At 41.6% G+C, this 24,637-nt stretch overlaps 2 protein-coding genes and 1 pseudogene across 10 annotated transcripts in view; 2 read left to right on the plus strand and 1 right to left on the minus strand.

Moving 5' to 3' along the window:
• The first annotated feature begins 3,399 nt into the window (after positions 1-3,399).
• The window catches only part of RAPGEF6 (Rap guanine nucleotide exchange factor 6), a 236,387-nt gene continuing 215,149 nt past the window's right edge, over positions 3,400-24,637 (plus strand). For all 9 annotated transcript variants that reach the window (XM_036748835.1, XM_036748842.1, XM_036748840.1 and 6 more), the window contains exon 1: positions 3,400-3,506. In XM_036748835.1, the coding sequence (XP_036604730.1) occupies positions 3,438-3,506 (69 nt within the window). In that variant the 5' untranslated portion in view covers positions 3,400-3,437. The remainder of the gene's footprint in view (positions 3,507-24,637) is intronic.
• LOC118841105 (poly(rC)-binding protein 2-like) lies at positions 13,560-14,858 on the minus strand. The gene has a single exon (XM_036748513.1). The coding sequence runs from the start codon at positions 14,832-14,834 to the stop codon at positions 13,560-13,562; it is 1,275 nt and encodes a 424-aa protein (XP_036604408.1). The 5' UTR covers positions 14,835-14,858.
• On the plus strand, positions 22,676-24,041 carry LOC118841108 (annotated as a pseudogene).

Raw genomic sequence — 24,637 nt, forward strand, 5'->3', positions numbered from 1 at the left:
CTGACTTCCTTTAAGTCCCGGCTAAAATCCCACCTTCTTTAAGAAATCTCTCCTAATCTCCCTTAATCTAGTGATTCCCTCTGTTGATTATTTCCAATTTATCCTGTATGTAACTTGCCTGTACATAACAGTTTGCTATGAATTCTAGTTGACCTTGAGTCCAAGACACGTTTTTCTTTACACTTTGATGGTAGATGTTGTCAAATCATACTATTCTTGGTTTGTTTCCTGGGTGCCTCTGGTTCAACATTTCTTTACCAAACATGTTTTTTGTTTGCTACCTTACTCTTCCTTTTGGCCTTACTCCTGAACTGGGATGTTAGGTTAGGGATATGTTCTCCACACTTTTGTAGGAAATGCCAGAATAATTTTTGGTCCTGATTTGTATTCTCTGTGATATTACTGCTGCTTTCTCTGGATCTCAGGAGTGGCTGAGGTCAGGGAGAAGTAAGCTTTCTGTGCACCCCAGACCATATCTGGGAATGCGCAACACAATTACAGGCTTGCCCTTAGTCGGAACCCCAGGGGTCTAGGGTCTAAAGTCATAGTGCCAGCTCCTTTTTCTTCCTGTTCCTTATTTTGTACATGACCTCAGGCTCCCCTCCCTTTCAGATCCACTGCTGTTCTTAATGTGCAAAGCTACAGGCTCAGGCCCAGTTCCCAATGTTGGAAAGCTCTGAGCAGACCCTTTTGGCTTTTACCCTCTTCCTGTTCCCTATGCTGACCTTGGCTGGAAAAGTATCCTACTGTTACTTCTTGGATTTCCCTCTCACTATTCTGTCTTGATATTTATTGGATTAGTGATAAGAGAAATCTGCTTGTAATGTTTCTTTTTCTTCTGCCTTCTTTAATGGTCTTCCAAGCCTATTACTTTTGGACCAAGATTTGAACTTTGGCCCCTTCTATTTCAGTGTATACATAGGCCAAACACTATTCCTCTCTTGTAGCCCTTTACAATTTAAGATGCCGAATAATTAAAAACAGTTAATCTTGGATTTTCTTGTTATGTAGAGAAAGCTAGCTTTCAAGTACTATTTAAATTAGCAAATAGTGAACTTTAAAGAACAGATAAACTTGGAGTTTTTTCAGATGGAAGAAAGTAGAAGGGGGGGCAAGCCAATGATACTATTTTCATCAGTCGTTTTGTAGGGGAAAGTTCAGTAACAATTGGAAGGTCTCCACTTGGGGAAGCAAGTTGCCCCATTCTCCTGAGAGCATCAGCTCAATTCCTATTGCCTCCAATAACTGCTTTTCAGGCCTTGGGCTCCTGCTGGTACCTCCATCCAGTCTTTTCACTTGAATTGCAAGTGCTAGCCGTATCTAACCCTGCACAAGCTCTTGGAATCAGCTCTTTCTCCCAAGTAAGAAAGAAAACAAAGCTGTCTGTCTGTAACTATATCTGCTAGAATCTCATCCAGGTAGACTGAAAACTTCTCTTCTGCCTGCAGAAACTTTCCCCCAAAAGCACCTTACACAAGTAAATAAAAGAATACAAGGGAATGCAAGGTGATTTTGGGGGCGGGGCGAGGGAGGGAACAGGAGTGGAAGTGGGAATCAGGAAAGGCATCACATAGGAGGAAGCTCTTGAGCAAATCTTTGAAGAAAGTTAAGTCTTCTAAAAGTTAGGGGCAAGGAGAGACTGTATTCTAGGTATGGGGGAGCAGCCTGTTCAAAGGCAAAGAGATCCAGACTGGCAAGATTTAGCAGTTTGTGCTTTCTTAGCATAACCTTTAAGCTCTCTATATCACTTCCCTAACATAACAGCTTAGATGGAGGAGTGGAGAAGAGGTCATAGAGAGTAGTGGACACTTAAATGTGTGTTGAATTGACTTCTTAAGCGGCTGGAACATAGAGCCAGGCCAAATTCTGCGCATTGTCTCTGGAACGGTGTAGAGACGATTCCTTTTTAGACAAGGATTGGACTAGATGGTATTTGAGGTCCTTTACAACTTTGAAGCGCTGGTGTGATTCTGTGAAGTGAAGGTCACACACACAGTAATGTCGTGGGAAAGACTTTAAAGCCAGATCCTTCGATTCCGAATCCGGTGCTCTCTCCACTTTGTCTGCGGTCTCTCATGGAGTGGTGAAATTTAGAAGTTTGGAGGCGGGGATTTACGGAAGATCAGTTTGAGATCCTCGGGAGACATCCAGGTGGAGATGTCTAGCAGGCAGCCGGAGATGCTTTGGGAGTCCTTATTATAATTACGATAACTGAATAAAATAGAATAAATATGGAATAAATTGAGGACTAAGATCATCTTGGCAAATTTTAATTCCTCCAGGAAGGTTTTTCTGATCTCTGGAAAGTTATGGAATTTCTCTCTGTCTCTCTCTCGGTCGCGCCCCGCCCCCCGCTTTGTTTACATGTAACAAGATCTCATATTTACGAAGAACTTTAAGGCTACAAAATGCTTTGCTCTCGGGGATAGTTCAAGTATTAACATTACCATTTTACAGATGAGGAAACTGTGGACTTGCCCAGGGTCACACGGCGATCTGGAATCCAACTCTCCCGGCCCTAAGTCTGCAACCTATCTCAGGCAGTGCTGCCTCTCCCGAGCCCTGGTGGGGTCCCCTGTGTTTGAGTAGTGTAGGCTAGACCGTGCACACCGGGACAGCTGCGCGCGCTAACACGGCTCTAGCCATCGGAACCGTCGGGACTCGACAAGGTTCGAGCCGCCCAAGCCAAGAAGCATTGGATAGCGGCACTGCGCAAATAAAAAGAGTCCAGCCAGAGTCTGCGCCTTGCGTTCGAAGCCAGAGGAGGTGCTTATTAGCAGCTTCGAGAGGCGGCGGCGGCGGCAAAACGGCTCGCGAGATTTTATCAGAGGGGGAGGGGCGGGAGAGAGCGTGAGGTCCGCCGTGCCCCGCCCTGCTCTGCTCTGCCCTTCCCTGCCCCGCCCAGGCGGTCCCGCCCCATGAGTCTCGGCTCCGCCCCCGGGTCGATCGTCGCCCTCCCCTGCGCGCGTGCGCTGGTGCGGGTCCTCGCGCGGCGCGTGCCCGGGCTGCCAGCTTCGGCGAAGTGGGCGCGCGCGCGCCGCGTACAGTGCTGGGGGGAGCGGGACGGGGCTGTGAGGCGGCATCGGCGAAGTGGACTCACTGCTTAGCCGGGACCAGCCGCAAGTTGTGGAGGCCCCAGCTCGGCCTGGGCGGGAAGGGACCGGACGCGCCCGTCCCCGGGCGCCAGCTTCACTCCGCTCGCCGCCCCCGCGCAGACGTTTGGGTTCGCGGCGGCCCCGGCTCCAGCCGCGCCGCCGTGTCGGGGACCATGAGCCGTCGGGCCCCGCCGCGGGCCCCTCCGGGCTGAGGGGCCGCCGCCGCGTGGGCTGCGGAAGGCGGACGTCCCCGGCCGCCGCCGCCGGGTCCCCAGCAAGCCCCTGGCCCCCCAAGGCTGGGGCCCCGCGCCGCGCCCCGGAGCCCGCGCGCCCGGAAAGAGAATGCACTCGCCCGTGGACCCCAGCGCCAAGCAGGCTCTGAGGAAAAAGCCCCCCGAGAGGACCCCGGAGGTGAGCGAGCCCCGGCTTCGCGGCCCCCCTCGGCTCTCCCCGGGCCGCCGGGGCAGGAAGCTGCGCGGGGCGGGGCGGGGCGGCGGCGAGGAGCGGGGAGCTTGGCCGGCTCATCCCGACAACTTTTCAGAGGGTTCCGTGGGGACTGGTTACTGGTATAACCGGGGGCGCCCCGCTATCCCTCACTCTCGCGCGACCCCGAGGCGCTGGGTCCGACTGTGTCGGGGCGTCGGTGGAAATGATTGAAATATAGTAGTGGAGCCTTGTCAGTGCCCGGCCCGGCGGTCATCAAGTGGTCGGAGCTCCCAGGTGACAGGAGGGCCGTGAGGGCGCCCTTCGGGCCGCTGTGGCTAGTCTGATCACACATCTGGGGGAGTGTGATTGTTGGGGTGCCATCTGTTTGGAGACCTTACCTCGCTTCGGTTCCAATGATCGCAAAAACTACTGTAGACGCTTCACACAAAAGGAACCTGCTCCCCGGGTCCCTGGTACCCTTTACCAGATTGCTACCAGGCACGGTTCTGAAACTTGACCCCCGAATCTGCAGTGACTTCCTCGAGGTTGAGGCTCAATTTTAGCAGCATACCTTTAGTTACGTGGTTTGCTCCTCCCTGATCTTTCTCTCTCCAGCTTGGAATATTTTCTTGAAATCAAGTCAGTTCCGTAGGTTACCTTTTGTAATATAAGTGACATTTTCTTCCAGTGCAGCTGCTCTCTTTACTTCCAGTCATTTCCTATTTTTCTGTAATCCCTAAATGTACTTTTGGCAGGAATCTTCGGCAGTTTTGAGGAGCAGAATAGGCGAAGTATCATACCCTCCCTAAGTGAAATCACTCAGGCAGGCAGGTGTCAAGGAATTAACCAAAAAGTTAAGACTCCTTGTATTAGTGTGAAGCATGAAATGAACCTGGAATTAAGTAATTACTTAAATAAGGATCCCATAGAGTTGTTTTTTTTGTAGGAAACATTTCCCCCCCCATAGTATTTTATTTTTTCCAGTTACATGTCAAGATAGTTTACAACATTTGCTTTTATAAGATTTTGAGCTCCAAATTTTTTTATCCCTCCCTCCCCTCACCCTAAGATGGCAAGCAATCTAAGTTTATAAATGTACAATCATATTAAACATATTTTGTAGAAAACTTTTGCAAACAAGTCTGTTGTTTTAAATTCTTGCTACATTTCAAACCCACCTCCCTTCTCTAGTTATATGGTCCTTGATAATGTCTTTATTATCACTTCTGTAGACAAGTCACCCTTGGTAATATGTCATAGTCTGCTTATGCTTACCATTGAGACATACACAGTTTGGATTTCCTATGAGAATGTGGAGTGTTTCCTCATTGTTCTAAGCTTAATGTCTTCCTCCGGCTCCTTGATAATACATCAATTCTGTTCACTCCACAGTCTAGGGATTTCTCCCATTTGTCCATCTATGGGTCCCATAGAGTTTTTAAAGACTATTTTTTTTTAAATTATTTTTTTAAACGTTTCTGTAGTTGAAGACTGACTTCAGTTCATTTTCTGTTAAATTATGTAACTTTTGAGCTGGTGATGAAACTTGTCAAGAAATGAATTGCAGGCGGTTGTACCTTATGTTTGGAAATTTGCCATCTGCTTTACCTGAATGCAAATTTCAAGGTTTTTTGTTTTTTGTTTTTGTTTTTAAGAAGTAATGGAATCAAGTTGAGGTTATTTTAGTCTCAAAGTTGTAATAGTGTTTTGGTTTTTGCCATCTTTTGTCTTTTTACACTGAAGTAACTTGTGTACTTAACTCTTGGGTTGTTGTGGAAAGAAAACTGACTTGAGAAGCAGAGGGACCAACATGGAGCACACTGCTTGGCATAGAATAGGCTCTTAATGCTTATTGATAGACTGGCCTGGATTTAAATGCTACTAGTGGTGTGATCTGGACCAGATCATTTCATCCCTACGAGCCTCAGTTTCCTCATCTGTAAAATGAGGGGGTTTGGGGTAGGTGGCCTCAAATATCCCTTCCAGCTCTAAGTCTGTGGTTCTATAATTTCAGTATCTTTAAGGAGCCATGATTCTGTAAGTTATGCAGTTCCTGTCCCTCGGTTACTTGGGTAGTTTTCAAAAATTTCTCAAACTGAAAAATTCATCACCCAGATAATCTCTGTAGGCTCGTTTTTTGCCTAGCTTACATAGGGGTCTATCATCAGGCCTATATTTGAAGCCTTGCTTAGCTGGAAATTGCAAAAACTTGCATTCTGATTGGATAGATTCCATGTCATAGTAAGAAGATGAGAGACAATCATCTGTCAAGAATAGCAAATAAGCCATTATGGCTTGACTGTAGTTTGGAAAAATAGATTATGAAGAGATTTAAATACCAAGGAAAAGAAATTATATTTGATGCTAGCAGTAATAGAGAGCAGCCAGAGTTTTTTTGAATAGGCAAGTGATGTCAATCAATCAATCTTTATTAAGTGCCTATTATGTGCCAGGCCCTAATGGGGATACAAAAAGAGCCAAAAGCAAGTCCCCACCTTAAGGAGTTTATAATCTAGTGGGGGGAAGACAATATGGAAACAAATACCTGAAAAAATACCATTTATATATACATATTCATATACACATACATACATATAGGAAATAATTAATATGGGGAAGGCACTAGAATTAAGAGGGATTGGAAAAGGCTTCCTGTAAAAAATGGGATTTGGGAACTGAAAGGAAGCTAGGCCAGTCAGTAAACAGAGTGGAGGGTTAAGACCTACACTTTAGGAAGATCTTTTTGACAGCTATGTGGAAGATAAATTGGAATGGGCAGAGACTTGAGGGAAGGGTTTTCTCTCCAGTGGTAGATTACAATGCATTTCTTTTCAACCTTCAGGGCTATAATAATAGTAACTAGCATTTATAAAGTGCTTTAAAGTTTACCACTTTCTAGGTGTGATTCACTGTGGATGAAAACTGCTGTCTGTTTTATTCCAATGTGTCCCTCCATCATCGTTTAGGTAGTGCTCTAAGGGAGATCCACAATTTTAATTTGTTGGAGAATTTGATTCATTTTTTCTGGACCTTATTCAAGCTGTTGTGGTGCTTCATGTTTGAGATTGGAATGAAATGAAATACTTGTAGACTAACAGTTAACGAAAGTAAGTTTGCTTGGCTGTAGCACAGAACTTAGCAAGAGTTCAGTCTTAGTTCCCTTCATTTCCACATGGAAACACGTCTGCTCACCAGGATATGTTGAATGTAGTAAGCCATACAGCAGTGGGCTATCTGCAAAGTCTGAGGGGCACTGCCTTCTTATGGGCTGGCCTTTTATGCTACAGCTGTGTCAGTGGCTCAGACCTTAGCTCCCTGGACCGATTAAGTTTCAGGAACAGAATCTCTGCTTTTTGGGACAAAAAAAATCTAGCCTACCCTTCATGGAAGGTTCTGCTCCTACGACAACCCAGCCTTTGATGGCAAAGTCCTAAATGACCTTAGTGGACAGCCCTCACTTTGAGGATGGAAGAATCCTGGAATAGGCGGCACTGGAGGAGGAAATTAGCACTGGTAAAAGAAAAGAAAGACAGAAAAAAAAAAACAAGCAGTATGAATTTCACTTGAAGAAGTACAGGACCAGGGTGATTGAAGGATAGAAAAGGATAAAGGATAAAAAAGACCAGAAACTCCAGCTTTGCCCTCCCTGCTTTGGAAGGGCTAAATACTAGGTCTGTTATGTGATGTTGATAATACTAGATCTGTTATGTGATGTTGATCTGCAGTTCACAGTGGATCTCCCATGTAAAATGAGGACAACAAAAAGGAGAAGCAGTAAGAGCATCAGTAGTATAGTGCGGACAATGACACTACTTCATCGTGGGCCAGGGTCATCTGCAGTAAAGTAGCTACGAGGTCATTGAACTCCTTCACTAGGCTCCCTATCCCACCAGGCAGGCTATCCCCTCTCTGGGAACCCCATCTAGGGGAGTTAATGTCAAGTCTCTGCTTGTCTGGTGAGTGGCTGCTCCCTTCTTGAAGCTAGGTCTTCCTGAGGAGGCAGGATTTTAGGGCTGCAACTAGAGACCTATACAACATAATCCTAAATTATTTTCCCCAAAAGCTCCATCAGCAGAGAATTTGTGTCTATGTCTTACCGCTGCCCATGATCCTTAACACGATCACTCCACATAGTCTGTTTATGCTTATGCTTTTGAAGAGTACTATTGGTGAAGAAAGCTGAATTCTGCAAATTCACTATAGATTTATGCAACCCAATTTATTTAACCTACGCAGCTCAACAATTCTTTTTTTTTTCTTTGTATTATATGTCCGACGACCTCTTCATGTTCTTAGCTCCACTTTCCCTCCCTACGGTGGCAGATATCCTCGGAGCCAACTTTATTAAGAAGACCATCTGGTGTGAATTCTCTCGTCTGTATTGGATACCTATCTTTTCGTCCTTTCCAGTGTCACAATAAATATCTTTTCTTTCTAAAGCCAAATCTTTTCTTCTTACTGTTCCTTAGTACTGTTGTCTTAAATTTACATTGGTTGTTTATAATACTCATCTCTTTGCCCTGCCACTATCTAAATCATTGTTTGTTCGTCTGATTATTTATTCACTTGTATAAAGGATACAGGGCTATAGGAGGGGCTTGTAATCTGCAGTTGAATGTGAAGTTTGAGTTTCCCTACCTTGTTCTTATTTATATGCCTTCTTTACTTCAGAGGATCATTCATTTTGTCCCTTTCCTTTAGCTTCTTTTCTTCTATTTTCCCCCTCTGCTGACTCCTTTCCTTCTGCCTTCAAACATGCTCTGCTATTTTGGGGAAACAAGCAATTGCTTTCTTCTGTATTTGTTTTTCTCTTTGCAGATATTTGATAAAGCAGGCCTACTGTTTTCCTCGTTCATGTAGAAGGAAATAGAAGTTAGCATAATTCTTAACCATTCTGCCACCTGATTACTGTTCTAGTTTAAAGTTTTAGATGTCTTGGTTGTGGAGGCATCAGTTTTTGATGATGTGCAAATAAATTTAAAGGCTTGAGAAGTTAGGGAGAAGTGAGAACCCCAGGCTGGGGAGAGTAGCAGGGAGGTAAGAATGTTAAGAGTATGGAGTGTTGTGAATTTTAATTAACAGGAAAAAATAGCTATTTTGTTGTACATATCATAGTCTTAAAGAGGTTAAACATTTGATATGCTCTTAAACCCTTAGAATGCAAAACACCCTGGACCCTCTGAATTCTGGAAACTCCAAACAATAAAAAAACTTTTTTGCAACTAAAAATATTTGGTTTCGTGGCTGAAAGCTGTATTGTAATGATGATTGCTATCTATGTGTTAACTTCTTATTCAAAGAAGATTGGCTGGTTGCATCTTGGTTATGTTTGTCCTTTGGGGCTCAATAAATTTTCTTTGTATTTAAGAACTAGCATGAACATTTAAGATCCAGATGAAATTTTCAGTTTTCAAGAAAAACAGGTCAGCATATTGCCCTGCGGCAATGTTTTTTAATCATCAGATCGAGACTCAAATTAATGTCTCTGATCAGCTGGTGGTTTTCAAAGCTTCTGACTCTGAAGTAGTCAAGGAAAACTTTGTGGAGGAGGTTGTACTTGAGTAGGGCCTTGAAAGGGCTAGACAATGGGCAGATAAATCACCCTCTCAAGTGTTACAGACAACTCTCTTAAGATTTTAAGTTGCAATTCAGTTACTTAGCAGTATTCTTAGAGGAAATTTCTTCACTTGCAGTTTCCAATATCAATGAAATCATGGATCTAGCTTTAAAAAAAACGTGGATAGTATTACTTACCTTTAGCTGTAGTGTCTTTGAATATTAGGAATTGGAATTGATACAGAATGCTTCAGGAGAAGCTCTGGTTGGGAATTCTTATAGCTGACTGCAAATGGGTCTTTTAGAGACATGGTACTTACAAATAGTTTAGTAGTGGAACTTAATGTGAATTACAATCTCAGTGCTTGATTTTTTTGTCTTTGAGAAGTATATCATTTTAGTGTCTCTATATCTTGAGATATTTCCTAAGATTTAATTTTTTAAGGGAACTTCCATTCCTGATTTTTAATTTGCATGTAACTCAAGTAATATCTGAGTACAATTACACATTTTGTCACTTTAGGGAAAAATATATTCAAACAACCTTTTAGCAATAGGAGGGATATATAGTCTGATCAGTTTAGGTGAAGAAATGCCAAGCTGGCTGGGTCAGGTGGCACAAGCCTGTAATCTTAGCTCCCAGGGAGGATGAGGATGGTGATCTGTATCACTTGAGAGGTCTCATTTGCAGCGGGCCACGCTGATCAGTTGTCCTTACTAAATTCAGCATTAATATGATGAGCCTGCAGTTGGTGGAAGGTGGAGGGTACAAAGGTGGGAATTGGAGCTGGTTAAAGTTCCCATGAGGATCAGTGGTGACATCAGGCCTGTCAGTAGTGGACCCTTCACTTCCACCCTGGGTGAGTTGGAGAGAATCAGTCTTAAAGAAAAAAAAAATAGAAATACCAGAATGAAAGAACTGAGATGCCTCAGCTTGTTTTGAAGTTAGTCAGTGACTTGCATTAGCTTGAAAGCCTTGTCAGAGGATATTGCTTGAGGCAGTTTTGTCATGGCCAGATTGAAGAAAATTTAGAGATGTGGTAAAGTGTAGAGGTTGGTGGGAGAAAGAAATAGTGTGGGAAAATTAAAAAAATAATCTTGACCACTGAATGAAGAAGGCTTGTGAATGAAAAACTGTTACACTAAACCAAAAATGCATGGCATCTCATTAGAAGAAAAGCCATGGATTTTTATAACTTTATTTTACTGTGCACCATAGACATTTAAGCAGTAGAACGGTATTCTTGGATTGGTCACTTCATTGTTCAGAACTTCATTTTAAACCTTATCTGTAAAATGCATTTGATTTTACGTATACTTCCTGTCCAATAAGTATTTGTGTATCTTAAAGGCTCCTACATCCTGACTGCTTCTTCCTAGTCTTCCTTGCTGCATTATCATCTGTGCCCTGCCCCTACAGCCATGGGTGTTCTCCTGGGCTGTCATGGGTCCTCTTCTTTCTCTGTGCTCTGTGTCAGTGATCTCATCAGTTCCCATGGGTTCAATATCATCTCCATGCAGATTACTCCTAGATCTGTTTATCCAGCCCTTATCTCCAGTTGCCACATGACCTGCTGTCTATTGGTTATCTCCAACTCAATGTGCCATGGGCATCTAAAACTCTAAATGTATAAAACTTAACATACTATTTCCCCAAGCTCTCCGGTCCTTAACATATTTCTCTGTGGTATCTACTACCATTCTTCCAGTCACCTAACCTCAGAGTCATCTCATACTCTTTCTTCTCCCTCCTCCCCTAATATCCAACCAGTTTGAAGTCTTGCTGATTTTACAACACATCTTTTATTCTCATTCTGCTCAGATGGTCACTAGTTCAAATTCTTATCATCCCATGGTGTATTTATTATAGCAGTCTGCCATTTAGACTCCTTTTAGTCTTTTACTTTTCCAGTCTGTTCCTCCATACAGCTGCCAAAATAATCTTCCTAAAGCAAAAGTCTGACCATGCCAGTCCTCTGCTTATGATACTTTAGAAGTTCCTTATTGCCTCTAGATTAAAATAAAAATACCTTAGTTTGACATTTAAAACTCTTTGCCATCTGACTCCAGTCTACTTGTCCAGGCTTCTATGTTTTTCCGTTTTGTTCCCTCTTTGTTCCTACTAAACTGACTTAGTTACTACTAATGGAACACTGTATTCCAACTCTTCCCTCTCTTCCCTCTCTCTCCACCTTTGCAGAGGCTGATCCCCTCTCCTGGAATGTACTCTCTCCTTACCTTCACTTCTTAGAATTCCAACTTCCTTTAAAGCTCAACAGTTATTTAGAATTCTAACTTCCTTCCAAACTTAACAGTTTATATAGATTCTGCTAAGGAGACTTTACTGATCCCCAATGGTGAGTGCTTGCTTTGGATACATGCTATGTAGGTACTTAAATAAATATTTATTAGATTGAATTTAGTTGTTGGATTGAATCCAGCAGTTCTCAAAATATAGTTTCCCCTACTCCCCAGGGATCTCCAAGACCCTTTTGGGGTGATCCATAGTTCAAAACCATTTTTATAATATTGCTTAGACATTTTAATTTCTAATGTGGTAAATATTGGTACATTAAAAACCCATATAAACAAAAGCTTTTTGGAGATCCTCAATAATTTTTAAGAATGTAAAAGGATCCAGTTTGTGAACCATTGGATTAGATTATAGAAATGTAAGTCTTGTGACATGTATTATGAGACTGTCATGAAATGATCGTTTTTGATGGAGTTACAGATAAAGATGTTAAAGGTAACATTTTGTAAAACCTGTTCTTGAAAGGTGTTACTACTGTCAAAGGACAAAAATAGGGAATGGGTGCATATCCATAAGTCTAATCAAATTTAAAATTGACAAATGAAAAAACCAATAGTAGATACTAAAGACATCTATAAGTTCACTTACAAATGAAAAAGATACTTTCCCTTGACACATAACGTATTGAAGGAGATAACGTTGTTTGTAATACTCAATACTTAGGACATATATTTTGCTGTTGCTGAGTTTCCTTCCTTGATTGGTCAGGGACTGTTAACTGTGAATTCATTCAGTTAAAAGGGCTAGGGATGCCCTCATTAGGATCCTTGGCTAGCGTGAAACGAATTGTGTAAATAAATTGACAAAGTACTATACTTGACAAGACCAGTTGGGTATTGTCACAACCTCTAGGAGGAGTATAAGAACTTCACTGTACAATCCTCTAGTGAAGTCTTTCCAGCAGAGGCCATGGGTCTGTGAGGACATTTGACCTTGAAGTCTCCCTGATGGGAATGTGTCTATACCTCTAAGAAAGACATTGGTCTGGAACCCTAGCTGAAGGCCAACTAAAACCCATCAAATCATTGACCTCAATGCTTTCTTATTGGTATCTATAATCCATTTTTTTTTAGTATAGAAAGCAAGCTTTATTTTTTTTAATTAAGATTTTTTATTTTTAGTTTACAGCACTGAGATCCACATGATTTTGATTTCCAGATTTCCCCCCCACCCCACCCCTCTCTCCCCAAGATGGCATGGAATCCGATATATCTTCTACATATAACTTTGCATTGAACTTATTTACACAGTAGTCAGGTTGTAAAGAAGAATTATGACCAATGGAATGAATTATGAGAAAGAAGAAACAAAATAAATAAACAAAAAAAACAAAAACAAAGGAGAAAAAAAAGAAAAAAAAGGAGAGCAAACAGTTTGCCTCAATCTGCATTCAGTCTCCATAGTTCTTTCTCTTGATGTAGATAGCTCTCTCCCCCAGAAGTCCTTTGGAGTTGTCTTTGAACCTTATATTGCTGAGAAGAGCAAAGTCTATCAGGGTTAGTCATCATAGAATCCATATAATCTGTGGTTGTGTACAATGTTCTCCTGGTTCTGCTCTGCTCACTCAGCATTATATCGTGTAGGTTTTTCTGGATTATTATGAAGTCTGTAACTTCCCCATTTCTTTATATTCCATTTTTATAGTGATGTGTGAGAAGGTTGACTTTTCAGTACCATAAGAGCCCTGTAGCCTTAAAATAATTGTGGTTGCTATTCTTGTTATGGTGCTTTGACTTTTACCATCCATAAGTATTTTTGGATTTCAACTAGTGGCCCACTTGTTACCTTTTTTTTTTTTAACGGAGTAGCCTTTATTCATTAAACACAGACCCTAACACATTGTCATATTGCAAGGCAAAAAAAGCTACAGAAAGGGGGAAGGAAAAAGGGAAGGAGAGAGGAAGAGAAGTTGGGGGAGGGGAGGGAAGGGAGGAAGCAACAGCTACGACTCTAGATAAGGAATTCAACAAATCACAGACTGAAACAGGCAAACACTCAGCTCAACTGGCCTGGACCTAAGCAAGGATCTCCCCCTACCCCCTTCCCTCACAAAAGCACCAAGGAAGGTCACAAGCTCACAATTGTTTGGTTTTCACCAATGTTAACACAAAGGAAAAAAAAAATAAAGCCCAGAAACACTTTTGAAGGGATGCCCCAGAAATATGCCATCAGTAGGGAGAAAATCTCTGTTTCTCAGCTTTCAGTTTGTTAGTTACGCATGGCACGGCAGAGGTGGTGGTGGTGGCAGCCGAAGCCCCGGGACCCTTAGCAGCAGACACAACATTTAGAGCCAGGAGAGGGATGGGTTTCATGCCAAGCAGACTGGAGACACAAGGGGCGGTCGGAAGAGGGTTGGGGAGGCTGGAGGGTGCATCGGAGGTCCCTGCTGTGGCAAGCGAGGGGGTGGTGGTGGAGGAGGAAGAAGAAGAAGAAGAAGGGGTGGAGGGTTGAGAGAGGTTGATGCTGAGGTGATCAGGGATCGTGAGGGAGGCTGCCTGGGAGGAGGGTTTAGCGTTTTCTAAACTGACATAGATTAGATACTGGGCCAGGCTAATGCTGGCAGCAGATCCAGTGATGGTAACCTGCCTATCAGTAGATCCTTCCACTAGATTGGCAGTTTTGATCTGAGCCCCAGACATCTGACGAATCTCATTGATTTTGGTGCCTTGACGGCCGATTATGCAGCCAATTAAGTCATTTGGAATGGTGAGTTCATGAGAAGTAGTCTGAGCAGATGCATCCAAACCTGCACTGAATCTGGTGTTGCTATGCGTCATGGGGAAGTGAGACTGTTGCATTGCCAACTGGTGCAGCTTGGTCAAATCTGGCTGTGGAATGGCATACTGTCCTTGAATGGTATAGGCCTGACCACCTGCAAAGATGACTGGAGAGCTGGACGGCTTGGGCCGGTAAGGGATGGTCACGCCCTTCGGGGGAGACCCCAACATGACCACGCAGATCTGTTTGACACACTCAGTGATAGATTGCGGGATGCCAGCAATGGTGATGGCCCGCTCAGTTGAGTTTGGTAGCATATCCCCTGCCACCTGGACCTGAACCCCTGTACTCTCTCTTATTTCCTTGATCTTGCATCCTCCTTTTCCAATGAGAGAGCCACACTGGCTGGCAGGGACCGCAAGCCTCAGGGTGACTGGGGGTCTACTGGCAGCTGTACTATTGGTCATAGAGCTGCTGATGGCCTCTTCTAGTTTGTCAATAATCATGGCAAAGGCTTTAAGGATGGCATTGGTGGGTCCAGCCAGAGTAATTATTCTCTCAGGACAATTCCCTTCTGAGATGTTGATACATGCACCACTCTCTTCACGCATCTTCTTGACCGATTCTCCTTTCTTTCCAATAATGCTTCCAACTTCCTTTCCATGCATAAGTAGCCGGATGGTGAGAGTGACATTTAATCCACCTTCAATCACACCGGTGTCCATGTCGGGCAGTGTTCTGGGGATTTGGACTTTGTCACTGGTGCGAGTGGAAGCCAAAAACTTCGGGCGCGAGGCGATTGAAGGGCAAAGGGGGAGCGGGCGTGGGGGGGGGTGGGGCGGAACAATAGGGGCAGGCGGGAAGGCGAGGGGGCACCCACGGGCGGGCGGAGGAGGAAGGGGGGAGTGAAGGAGGAAGGGGGGAGAGAGACCCCGTGGTGGGTGGAAAGGGCGTGGGCTTCGGCTGCTGCTGGTCTGGGCCACTTGTTACTTTTCATATCAGAAAGCCAAGTGTTTTTTTATTTTTTAAATTAACAAAGATTTATTTTCTCTCCTCTCCCTTTGTGGGGGAAAAAGAATAATATAACACTTGTAACATATTCATAGTGAAACAAAAAAACTTCATGTTGGCGTTGTCCAAAAATATAGATGTTATTCTGCATCTGTTGGTAAGTGGGGTGGCATGCATCATCACTGTCCCTCTGGAATCAAGATCGTGCTTGGTCATCACTGGTTCCCTGGAATTGTGGTTGGTCATTGCATTGAACAGGAAGAAAACAAGCATCGTCAAGCTAGGTACTGTGTGTTAGGCACTCTGCTAATGTCTGCTGATGTCTCATTGGATCTTAACAACAACGTTGTAAGGTGGGTGCTAATATTATCCCAATTTTCTAGTTGAGGAAACTGAGGCAGAGAGAAGTTATATGATCCGCCCGGGGTCACATAGCTAGTGAGTATCCAAGGTCGGATTTGATCTCAGATTCTTAACTTTGTGCCCTGTGCCCTGTGTCTTCCAAAGCTGTTCTTGTTTACCATGTTGTTGGATGAGTTCTTGTTCTTTCCATGTTTCACTTCATACGTATCTTCCCAGGTTTGTGTGAAGCCAGTTCTTTCATATTTTAGGACACAGTGGTATTTCATTACATTCATAATTTGTTTACCCAATTTCCCAGTTTCCAGATCTTTGCCACTAGAAACAGATCAACTGTCAATATTTTTGTGTATATGGGTCCTTTTCCCTCTTTCTTTGATTTCTTTGGGCTAAATAAGTGTTAACACACTGAGACACAACAAATGCTGTAGTGTATTGATTAGATTTGACCTTTATTTTGTTTGTTGATACTACCATAATCTTTATACCGTATGAAAGGGAAAATATTGAGGCTTCTATACAGTGGTCAACTAGTGAGGTCCTGTAAAGACTTCCAGAAGACATTTTCTCTTTTTACCACATTCACTTTTGACCTGTTAGTGGCACCAGCTTACTGGTTCTGTGTATCTTACTTGTCCTTTTATCCCACTGCCAACTCCAGGACTGACATGGATGAGTTCTTTCTTTGAGCCCCAGTTTCCCTATTTATACTATGAAGCTGGAGTAGAAGGGCTTTTAAATTCTAATATTCTGTAATTCCTCATGATCATCTAGTTTTACATTTTAGAGACATGGTTCTGTGCTTATAATAAAAGCAATTAGGAGTACAGGCATCTAAAAATTTGACAGCAAGTATAGTTAAAAATGTGTTTTTTAAAATGTTTAAAATTTTATGATTTTAAAAATTTTAAACCATGAATGCAGAGTTGAAAGATAACTGTGAAAGATGACAGAGGCAAGATTTTTCCTTGTTTTCCCATATTCTTTACTGTTTCTAGTTTCCTTTTTATTTTTATTTTTTTATCTTTAATTCTTTTTTTATTTAACATTTTTAGTTTTCAACATTGATTTCCACAAGATTTTGAGTTAAAATTTTTCTCCCCATTGCTACCCTCCCTGCCACCCCAAGATGGCATATATTCTGATTGCCCTTTTCCCCAATCTGCCCTTCCTTCTGTCACCCCTCCGTCCTCTTTCCCCCCACTTTCTTGTAGGGCAGGATAGATTTCTATGTCCCATTGCCTGTATATCTTATTTCCTAGTTGCATGTAAAAACAACTTTTTTTTTTCAGCATTTGTTTTTAGAACTTAGAACTTTAGAGTTTTAGGACTTTTTAGAACTTTAGAGTTCCAAATTCTTTCCCTTCTTCCCTCCCCACTCACCCTCCTTGAGAAGGCAAGCAATTCAACATAGGCCACACATGTATCATTATGCAAAACACCTCCATAACAGTCATGTTGTGAAAAACTAAATATATTTCCCTCCATCCTATCCTGTCCCCTTTATTCAGTTTTTTCTCCCTTGACCTTGACCCTTTTCAAAAGTGTTTGGTTTTGATTACCTCCTCCCCTAATTTGCCCTCCTTTTTATCATCCCCCCCTCGTATCCCCTTCCCCCCTACTTTCCTGTAGGGTAGGATACCCAATTGTATGTTATTCCCTCCTTAAGTGAAATCTGATGAGAGCAAGATTCACTCATTCCCTTTCATCTGCCCCCTCTTCCCTTCCCAATAGAACTGCTTTTTCTTGCCACTTTTATGTGCGATAATTTACCCCATTCTATCTCTCCCTTTCTCCTTCTCCCAATATATTCATCTCTCACCCCTTAATTTTATTTTAGTTTTTAGATATCATCCCTTCATATTCAGCTCACCCTGTGCCCTCTGTCTATATATATGTATATTCCCTTCAACTATCCTAATACTGAAAAAGGTTTCATGAGTTACAGATATCATCTTTTCATGTAGGAATGTAAACAAAACAGTTCAACTTTAGTAAGTCCCTTATGATTTCTCTTTCTTGTTTACCTTTTCATGCTTCTCTTGATTCTTGTGTTTGAAAGTCAGATTTTCTGTTCAGCTCTGGTGTTTTCACTGAGAAAGCTTGAAAGTCCTCTATTTTATTGAAAGTCCATATTTTGCCATGGAGTATTATACTCAGTTTTGCTGGGTAGGTGATTCTTGGTTTTAATCCTGGCTCCTTTGACCCCTGGAATATCATATTCCAAGCCCTTTGATCCCTTAATGTAGAAGCCGCCAGATCTAGTGTTATCCTGATTGAGTTTTCCACAATAATCAAATTGTGTTTTTCTGGCTGCTTGCTATATTTTCTCCTTGACCTGGGAACTCTGGAATTTGGCTACAGTGTTCCTAGGAGTTTTCTTTTTGGGATCTTTTTCAAGAGGGGATGGGTGGATTCTTTCTATTTCTATTTTGCCCTCTGGTTCTAGAATATCAGGGCAGTTCTCCGTGATAGTTTCTTGAAAGATGATGTCTAGGCTCTTTTTTTGATCATGGCTTGCAGGTAGTCCAATAATTTTTAAATTATCTTTCGTGGATTTTTCTCCAGGTCAGTGGTTTTTCCAGTGAGATATTTCACATTTTCTTCCATTTTTTCATTCTTTTGGTTCTGTTTTATAATATCTTGATTTCTCATAAAGTCACTAGCTTCCACTTGCTCCATTCTGATTTTTAAGGTGGTATTTTCTTCAGTGGTCTTTTGGACCTCCTTTTCCATTTGGCTAATTCTGCCTTTTAAGGCATTCTTATCCTCATTGGCTTTTTGGAGCTCATTTGCCATTTGGGTTGGTCTGTTTTTTCAGGTGTTATTTTCTTCAGTATTTTTTTGGGTCTTTAGCAAGTCATTGACTTGTTTTTTCATGGTTTTCTTGTATCACTCTCATTTCTCTTCCCAATTTTTCCTCTACTTCTCTTACTTGCTTTTCCATATCCTTTTTGAACTCTTCCATGGCCTGAGACCAATTCATATTTTTCTTGTAGGCTTTTGATGTAGGCTCTGACTTTGTTGACTTCTTCTGGCTGTATGTTTTGGTCTTCTTTGTCACCAAAAAAAAGTACTAGAGTCTGAGTCTGTGTCCTTTTACGCTGGTTGCTCATTTCCCCAGCTAGTTACTTGAGTTTTGAGTTTTTGGTCGGGTTATGACTGCCTGCAGAGTGGAGGGTGCTTTGTCCCAAGCTTCAGGGGTTTTGCATTGCTGTTTTCAGAGCTGCTTCTATTCTGTGGTGGTATGATGCTCTTCTTCTGACCTGTGCTCTGGTCTGTGAGTGCAAGCATTCCTTTCTGCTGTGTAGCTACCAGGAGGACTCTCTCTCCATAGTCACTGCAAGCTCTGCCACACTAGCCCTCCTCCTCCCCCAAGAACCACCAACCAGGACTGCAACCTGGATCCAGGCAGGGCAAAGCAAAAGAATCCTGCCTCTGTGCAAGCAAAGCAATTCCTGCATTTCTGCTCTGATCTGCTACTTGATTCCTCCCACCTTGTGGGCCAGGGATTCTGGAAGCAGCTTCCTGCTGCTGCCACAGCGCCACCTCCATGGCCCCCGGGGCTGGGGCAGGAACATGCACTTCTCTCACCCAGATCCTGCAGTTTTCCCACTGACCTGCTTGTTGTCTTTGGCATTTGTGGGTTGAGAAGTCTGGTAACTGCCACGGTTCAGTGATTCAGGGCACTTAGGCCTGCTCCACCAGATGTCCTCCACCCTGGTTTGTCTTGGCGCAGCCCATGCTGGGCTGGGCTCCTCTTCCAGTACCTTGCGATAGGCCCTTCCCAGCGACCATCCAGGCAGTCCTGGCCTGGAGACCTGCTTCGCTCTGTTATTTCTTGGGTTCTGTAGCTCTAGAATTTGTTCAGAGCTATTTTTTACAGGTGTTTGGGGGGATTTGGGGGAGAGCCTAAGTGAGTCCCTGTTTTCCAGCCACCATATTGGTCCCGCCTCTCTAGTTTCTTTTTCTTTAAACTTCCGTGTCCAAGGTGTTTTGAATCTTCATTTTTCCTTTTTGCCTCATGTCTTTTCCTGTCATAAAGTTAAGAACAACAAAAATAGTGTCATGTAAGGGAGCCTAGTGGAAAAATAGTATAAGTGAGAATTGGTGATTAGTTAGGCCTGGCACTTGGATTAACTGGTATTCTTGTGGGGTGGTATGTTCTTGTTGAACAAAATTTTCTGGTGTAATAAATGGTATGTACAATCATTAAATTGAGAAGTTAAAAAATAAAGCTGTAATGAATTCTGTGTGACTTTTGTTTGAGGTAGTTTAACAGACTGGGACTGTGTGTCCTGGTAAAAGACTTACCACACCCTGGCTCTCCTGTTGGCTAACCCTTGGTGAGGGTGTGGTGGATCAATAAAAGGAAGTGCTGAGTCATCTTCCCTTCCCCCTACCTTTGGGATAAGCATAAACTGTACCTTGCTCTTAGTCTTTTTTTGTTGTCTTCTCTGCCATTTACTAATTTCTTAGTTTGACATCACAACTTGCTCTTCAGGATTGAAAGCATTGGGCTAGATGACCTTTAAATTTACTGCCTGCTGCAAAATTCTTTTACTGCTTCTAGATTACCAGACAATTCCCTTTCATTTCATTTTGTTTAATTCCAAGTTGATGTCAGAAACTGAGTTCCTGCTGCCTGAGAGTGTTGCTCTGTGGTACACACTTTTGTACGTCAAAAGAAATTAAATACCTGCTTGTTGCCCCCAGGAGGGTTGTAGCCTAATTGGAGATACAAAACATATTATTTAAAATCTTTTCTCCAAGATCTGAAAACAGTAATATATTAGTAAACACTATATTTTTATCTAATTAGGCATAACAGATGAAGAGAGTTTGATGAGAACAGTTTTTCATTGCCCATCTTACAATGGTTATGCTTCAGTAGAATATAAGCTTTTTGAAAGCAGGAACTGTTTCATTTTTTACTTTCAAGCCACTTAACACAATAGAAGCTTAAGAAATACTTGATTTGAATTGCCATTTCTGAATGTAACCTCATACCACAGCTAGGTGGCATAGTAGAGAGAGTGCCTGGCCAGGAGTCAGGAAGACTCATCTTGCCAGTTCAAATGTGACCTCAGACCCTGGGCAAGTCACGTAACCCTGTTTGCCTCAGTTTCCCCATTTGTAAAATGAGCTGGAGAAGGAAATGGCAAACCATTCCAACACCTTAGCCAAGAAAACCCCACGGATGGTATGTTCCATGGGGTCACAGAGTCAGACACTACTGAACAAGTCATAGAGTATGCCTATATTCATGCACCATCATTTAACTATTCCCCAGTTGACAGTCCTTTACTATGTTTCCAGTTCTGTGCTACCATAAAAAGTGCTGCCATGAATATTTTTGTGTATATGGAGCCATTAGTTTATTAGTGACAGAACTGTTGTAACATAGCCAAATGAAACAAATTTCCACATTGACCATGTTCAAAAATATATGTGTCATTTTGCATCTTGACTCCCATTATTTCTGTCCAGAGGAGGATAGCATGTTTCGTTATAGGTGATCTGGAGTTGTGGTTGGTCATTACATCTGTCGTTTTTTAAGTCCCTAAAAGTTGTCTTTGTGGTATTGTTATTATATAAATTGTTCTATTTCTACTTGTTTCTGCATCACTTCGTTTAGGTTTTCCCAGTTTTCTGAATCTGCCTTTTTCACTTTTCCTTATTACATTCACAAGCCACAATTTTTGTCTAGCAATTCTACAATTGATGTGGAATCTCCTAATTTTTAGTTTTTTACTATATCAAAAAGAATGGTGTACACATTTTTATATACATGGGTCATTTTCCTTTTTAGAGTGGTAGTTTTTTGGGCATAGTTCCAAATTACTTCCTAGAATAACTCAATCAGTTCCCAGCTTCACCATCACTGCCTCAGTGTTCTGTTTTCAAAATAGTCCTTCTAATGGTTGTCATTTTTTTTTCATTTTTGGGGAGTGTGAGGTAGAATCCCAAGGTTGCTCTAATTTTCATTTCTTTAATTAGTGATTTGGAACTTTTTAAAAATGTGGTTGTTGGTAGCTTGGATTTCTTCTTTTGAAAACTGACTATTCATATCCTTTGCCATTTAGCTATTGAGGAATATTTTTATAAATTGGAATCAGTACCTTAGGTATTTTGGGCTATGAGATGATTATTGGAGAACCTTTCTGCAAAGATTTTTTTTTATCCTCTAGTTAACAGTTTTCCTTCTAACCCTAAAACCTTTCATTTTACTTTTTCAGAGTTATTCATTTTTCTTCTGTGATCCTTTCTATCCATTGCTTGGTCATGAACTCTTTTTTTTTCAATACCTGTTGATAAAGTCATACTTTAAAAATGAATTTTGTTATTTATGTATTCTTAATATAAAACCAACCTGATTTTAGTGTACAATCTTAAATATATTTTTGTAGCCACTTTGCTTGTATCTATTTTTTTTTTTTTTTGGTTTGGATGTTCATTTAGACTATTGGTCTTTGGTTTTCTTTCTCTGCTTTGTCTTTCCCTCTGTTAGAACATATTCGTAACAGAATTTGGAAGGATTCTCTCTCTCTCTCTCTCTCTCTCTCTCTCACACACACACACACACACACACATACACGCACACGCACACGCATTTTATTATTCTCTGAATGTTAATCAAATTATCTATCTAGTTCTAGGATTTTTTTCTTTATAAGTTTATGGCTTTTTCAGTTTCCTTTTCTGATGTTAGGTTATTAAAATAATTTATTTCTTGTTCTAATGCGGATATTTTATAGTTTTTAAATGTTCTGTTGACTTATAATTGGGCAATACAGTTTCTTATAGTTTATTTCATCTTCAATAATTAATTCCCCCTTCAATAATTAATCCCCCTTTTCATTTTTGATATACATAGTTTGGTTTCTTCTCTATTAAAAAATCAGTTTAGTTAACTTTATCTATCTTACTACCTTATTTAAAAATCTAGTATTTATTCAGTGTTTTTTTTTTCTCCCGTTTGGTTGATGTCTTCATTGATTTTCTCAATTTCCACTTCTGCATTTACTTGGGTTTTCTTTTTTTTTTTTTTAATGATTACTCTTTTTATGATCCTTTTCTCCCTTTTAAACTATGCTCTCTCTTTTCCTTGTCCTTGACTGTTTATTTCTATGTTGAATTTGATGTGTTTCTAAACCTAACTCTGTGTCTGGTTCAGAGGAGTAGAGTTCATGGAATGCCTGTTACCCTCACCACTTTCTCCATCTTTGTATGCTCTTCATCTTGTGAACCTGATTATGTGAAAGTGAGTTCCCTCCTCTTTTTCCTCCTTTTTTCCCCAGCATATTACTCTTTCCTCCCATTTCCTTCTTTTAACAAGACCATCATAACAGAACAAAACCATCTTCCAGCCCTTTGCCTATCTTATTTATCTTCAATTATGACTTTTAAAGACATTATTGTTCTATGATGACTTATTTGTTTCTTCTCCCTCTATTAGACTGTGAAAAAAAAATCATCCTTTTATAGTCCCTTCCAGTTGATCAGATATGTTTGTTTCTGTGTTTCACTTGACTTCTGCATTTGCATTTCATAGTTTTTACTTAGTCCTGTCCTATTCTTCAGGAATGTTTGCAATCCTCTATTTCATTAAAGATGCATTTTTCTCCCATATGTATTATACTCAGTTTTGCTAAATAGGTAATTATTGGGTTTATTCCTCTATCTTTTGCCTTTTGGAATACTGCATATGAACTTATTTTCTCATTTATAGTAAGTAGCAGCTGCCAAATCTTGTGTCATTCTGACTGTAGTTCCTTGGTACTTAAATTCTTTCTTTTTGTTTGTTTGAAGTACTTTTCATACTGGAAGGTCTGGATTTTGGTTATGATGTTCCTGGGCATTCAGTTTTTATTTTGGGTTTCTTTCAAAAAGTGGCTGCTGAGGCAGTCTGGAGGAGTCAGGGTTTAGCTGCAGATCTTTTGGGGACCTCTCCAACTCCAGTACCATGTCTATTCTGAGTATAATGGAGGGGCTGTCATGGCCATGAAGGGGAAGAACTGTGTGGCCATTGCAGAAGACAGACACTTCAGCATCCAGGCCCAGATGGTAACCACTGACTTCCAGAAGATCTTCCCCATGGGTGACTGCTTATAAATCAGCCTGGCTGGACTTGCCACCGATGTAGCGACCTAGCTCAGTGCCTCAGATTCTGGCTGAATTTATATGAACTGAAGGAAGGATGACAATACACTCATGAGCGTGGTAGCCAACCTCCTCTATGAGAAACGATTTGGCCCCTACTACACTGAGCCAGTCATTGCTGGCTTGCACCCTAAGACCTTTGAGTCCTTTATTTGTTCCTTGGACCTCATTGGCTGTCCCATGGTGATTGATGACTTTGTGGTCGGTGGCACCTGCTCTGAGCAGATTATGGGATGTGTGAATCCCTTTGGGAACCTGACATGGAACCTGAGCACTTCTTTGAAACCATCTCCCAAGCCATGCTGACACAGGATGCTGTGTCAGGAATGGGGGGGATTGTCCATATCATTGAGAAAGACAGGATCACCACCTGGACGCTGAAGGCATGGATGGACTAACCTTTCCCACCCATTTTCCTCTCCCAGAGCCCATTAGTCTTTTCTTAAAAAAAATAAAAGTACTAAGATACCTCTTCAAAAAAAGTGACTGCTAAATTCTTTCCATTTTCACTTTGACTTCTGGTTCTAACACATGTAGGCAGTCCTTATTTGTCCTTTTTTTTTTAAATATAGTACCCAGGATTTCTTTTTCTTAGAGACTTAAATAGTTTTCATTGTAACAGATAGAAGCCCTGTCTAACTGGGCCAGAACTTATAAATCAATACATCTTGTCCCAGGAGATCACTATAGAAATAGCAAGAAGTCATGATTAGTAAATTCATCAGAAGAATCATGTAGTCAAATGTCCCCCAAAGAGGAATTCAGGGAAGAGTTTCTGGTCTGAAAAGGTTTAGGCAAATTGTTAGATCACAGGAATTCAAGAATTCATTGCCTCTTGTAGCTGTTCAGGTTGGATAAGATCTAGCCAACTGGCAAGAAAGCAGAAAGTCTAGCCAGTGGTCATGTCCAGCAAGCTCAGCTTCTTTTTGACTGGTAGTACTTTTTGTGGAACTGGGTATAGGGGATGAATAGGAGGCCATGACTGGGGCCATGC

Source organism: Trichosurus vulpecula, chromosome 3 (genome assembly GCF_011100635.1).
Source record: "Trichosurus vulpecula isolate mTriVul1 chromosome 3, mTriVul1.pri, whole genome shotgun sequence".
NCBI classification, from domain to species: Eukaryota; Metazoa; Chordata; class Mammalia; order Diprotodontia; family Phalangeridae; genus Trichosurus; species Trichosurus vulpecula.

Excerpts from the sequence above, each read along its gene's own strand:
- LOC118841105 (XM_036748513.1), bottom strand. The coding sequence starts at position 14,834 with ATGGACACCGGTGTGATTGAAGGTGGATTAAATGTCACTCTCACCATC.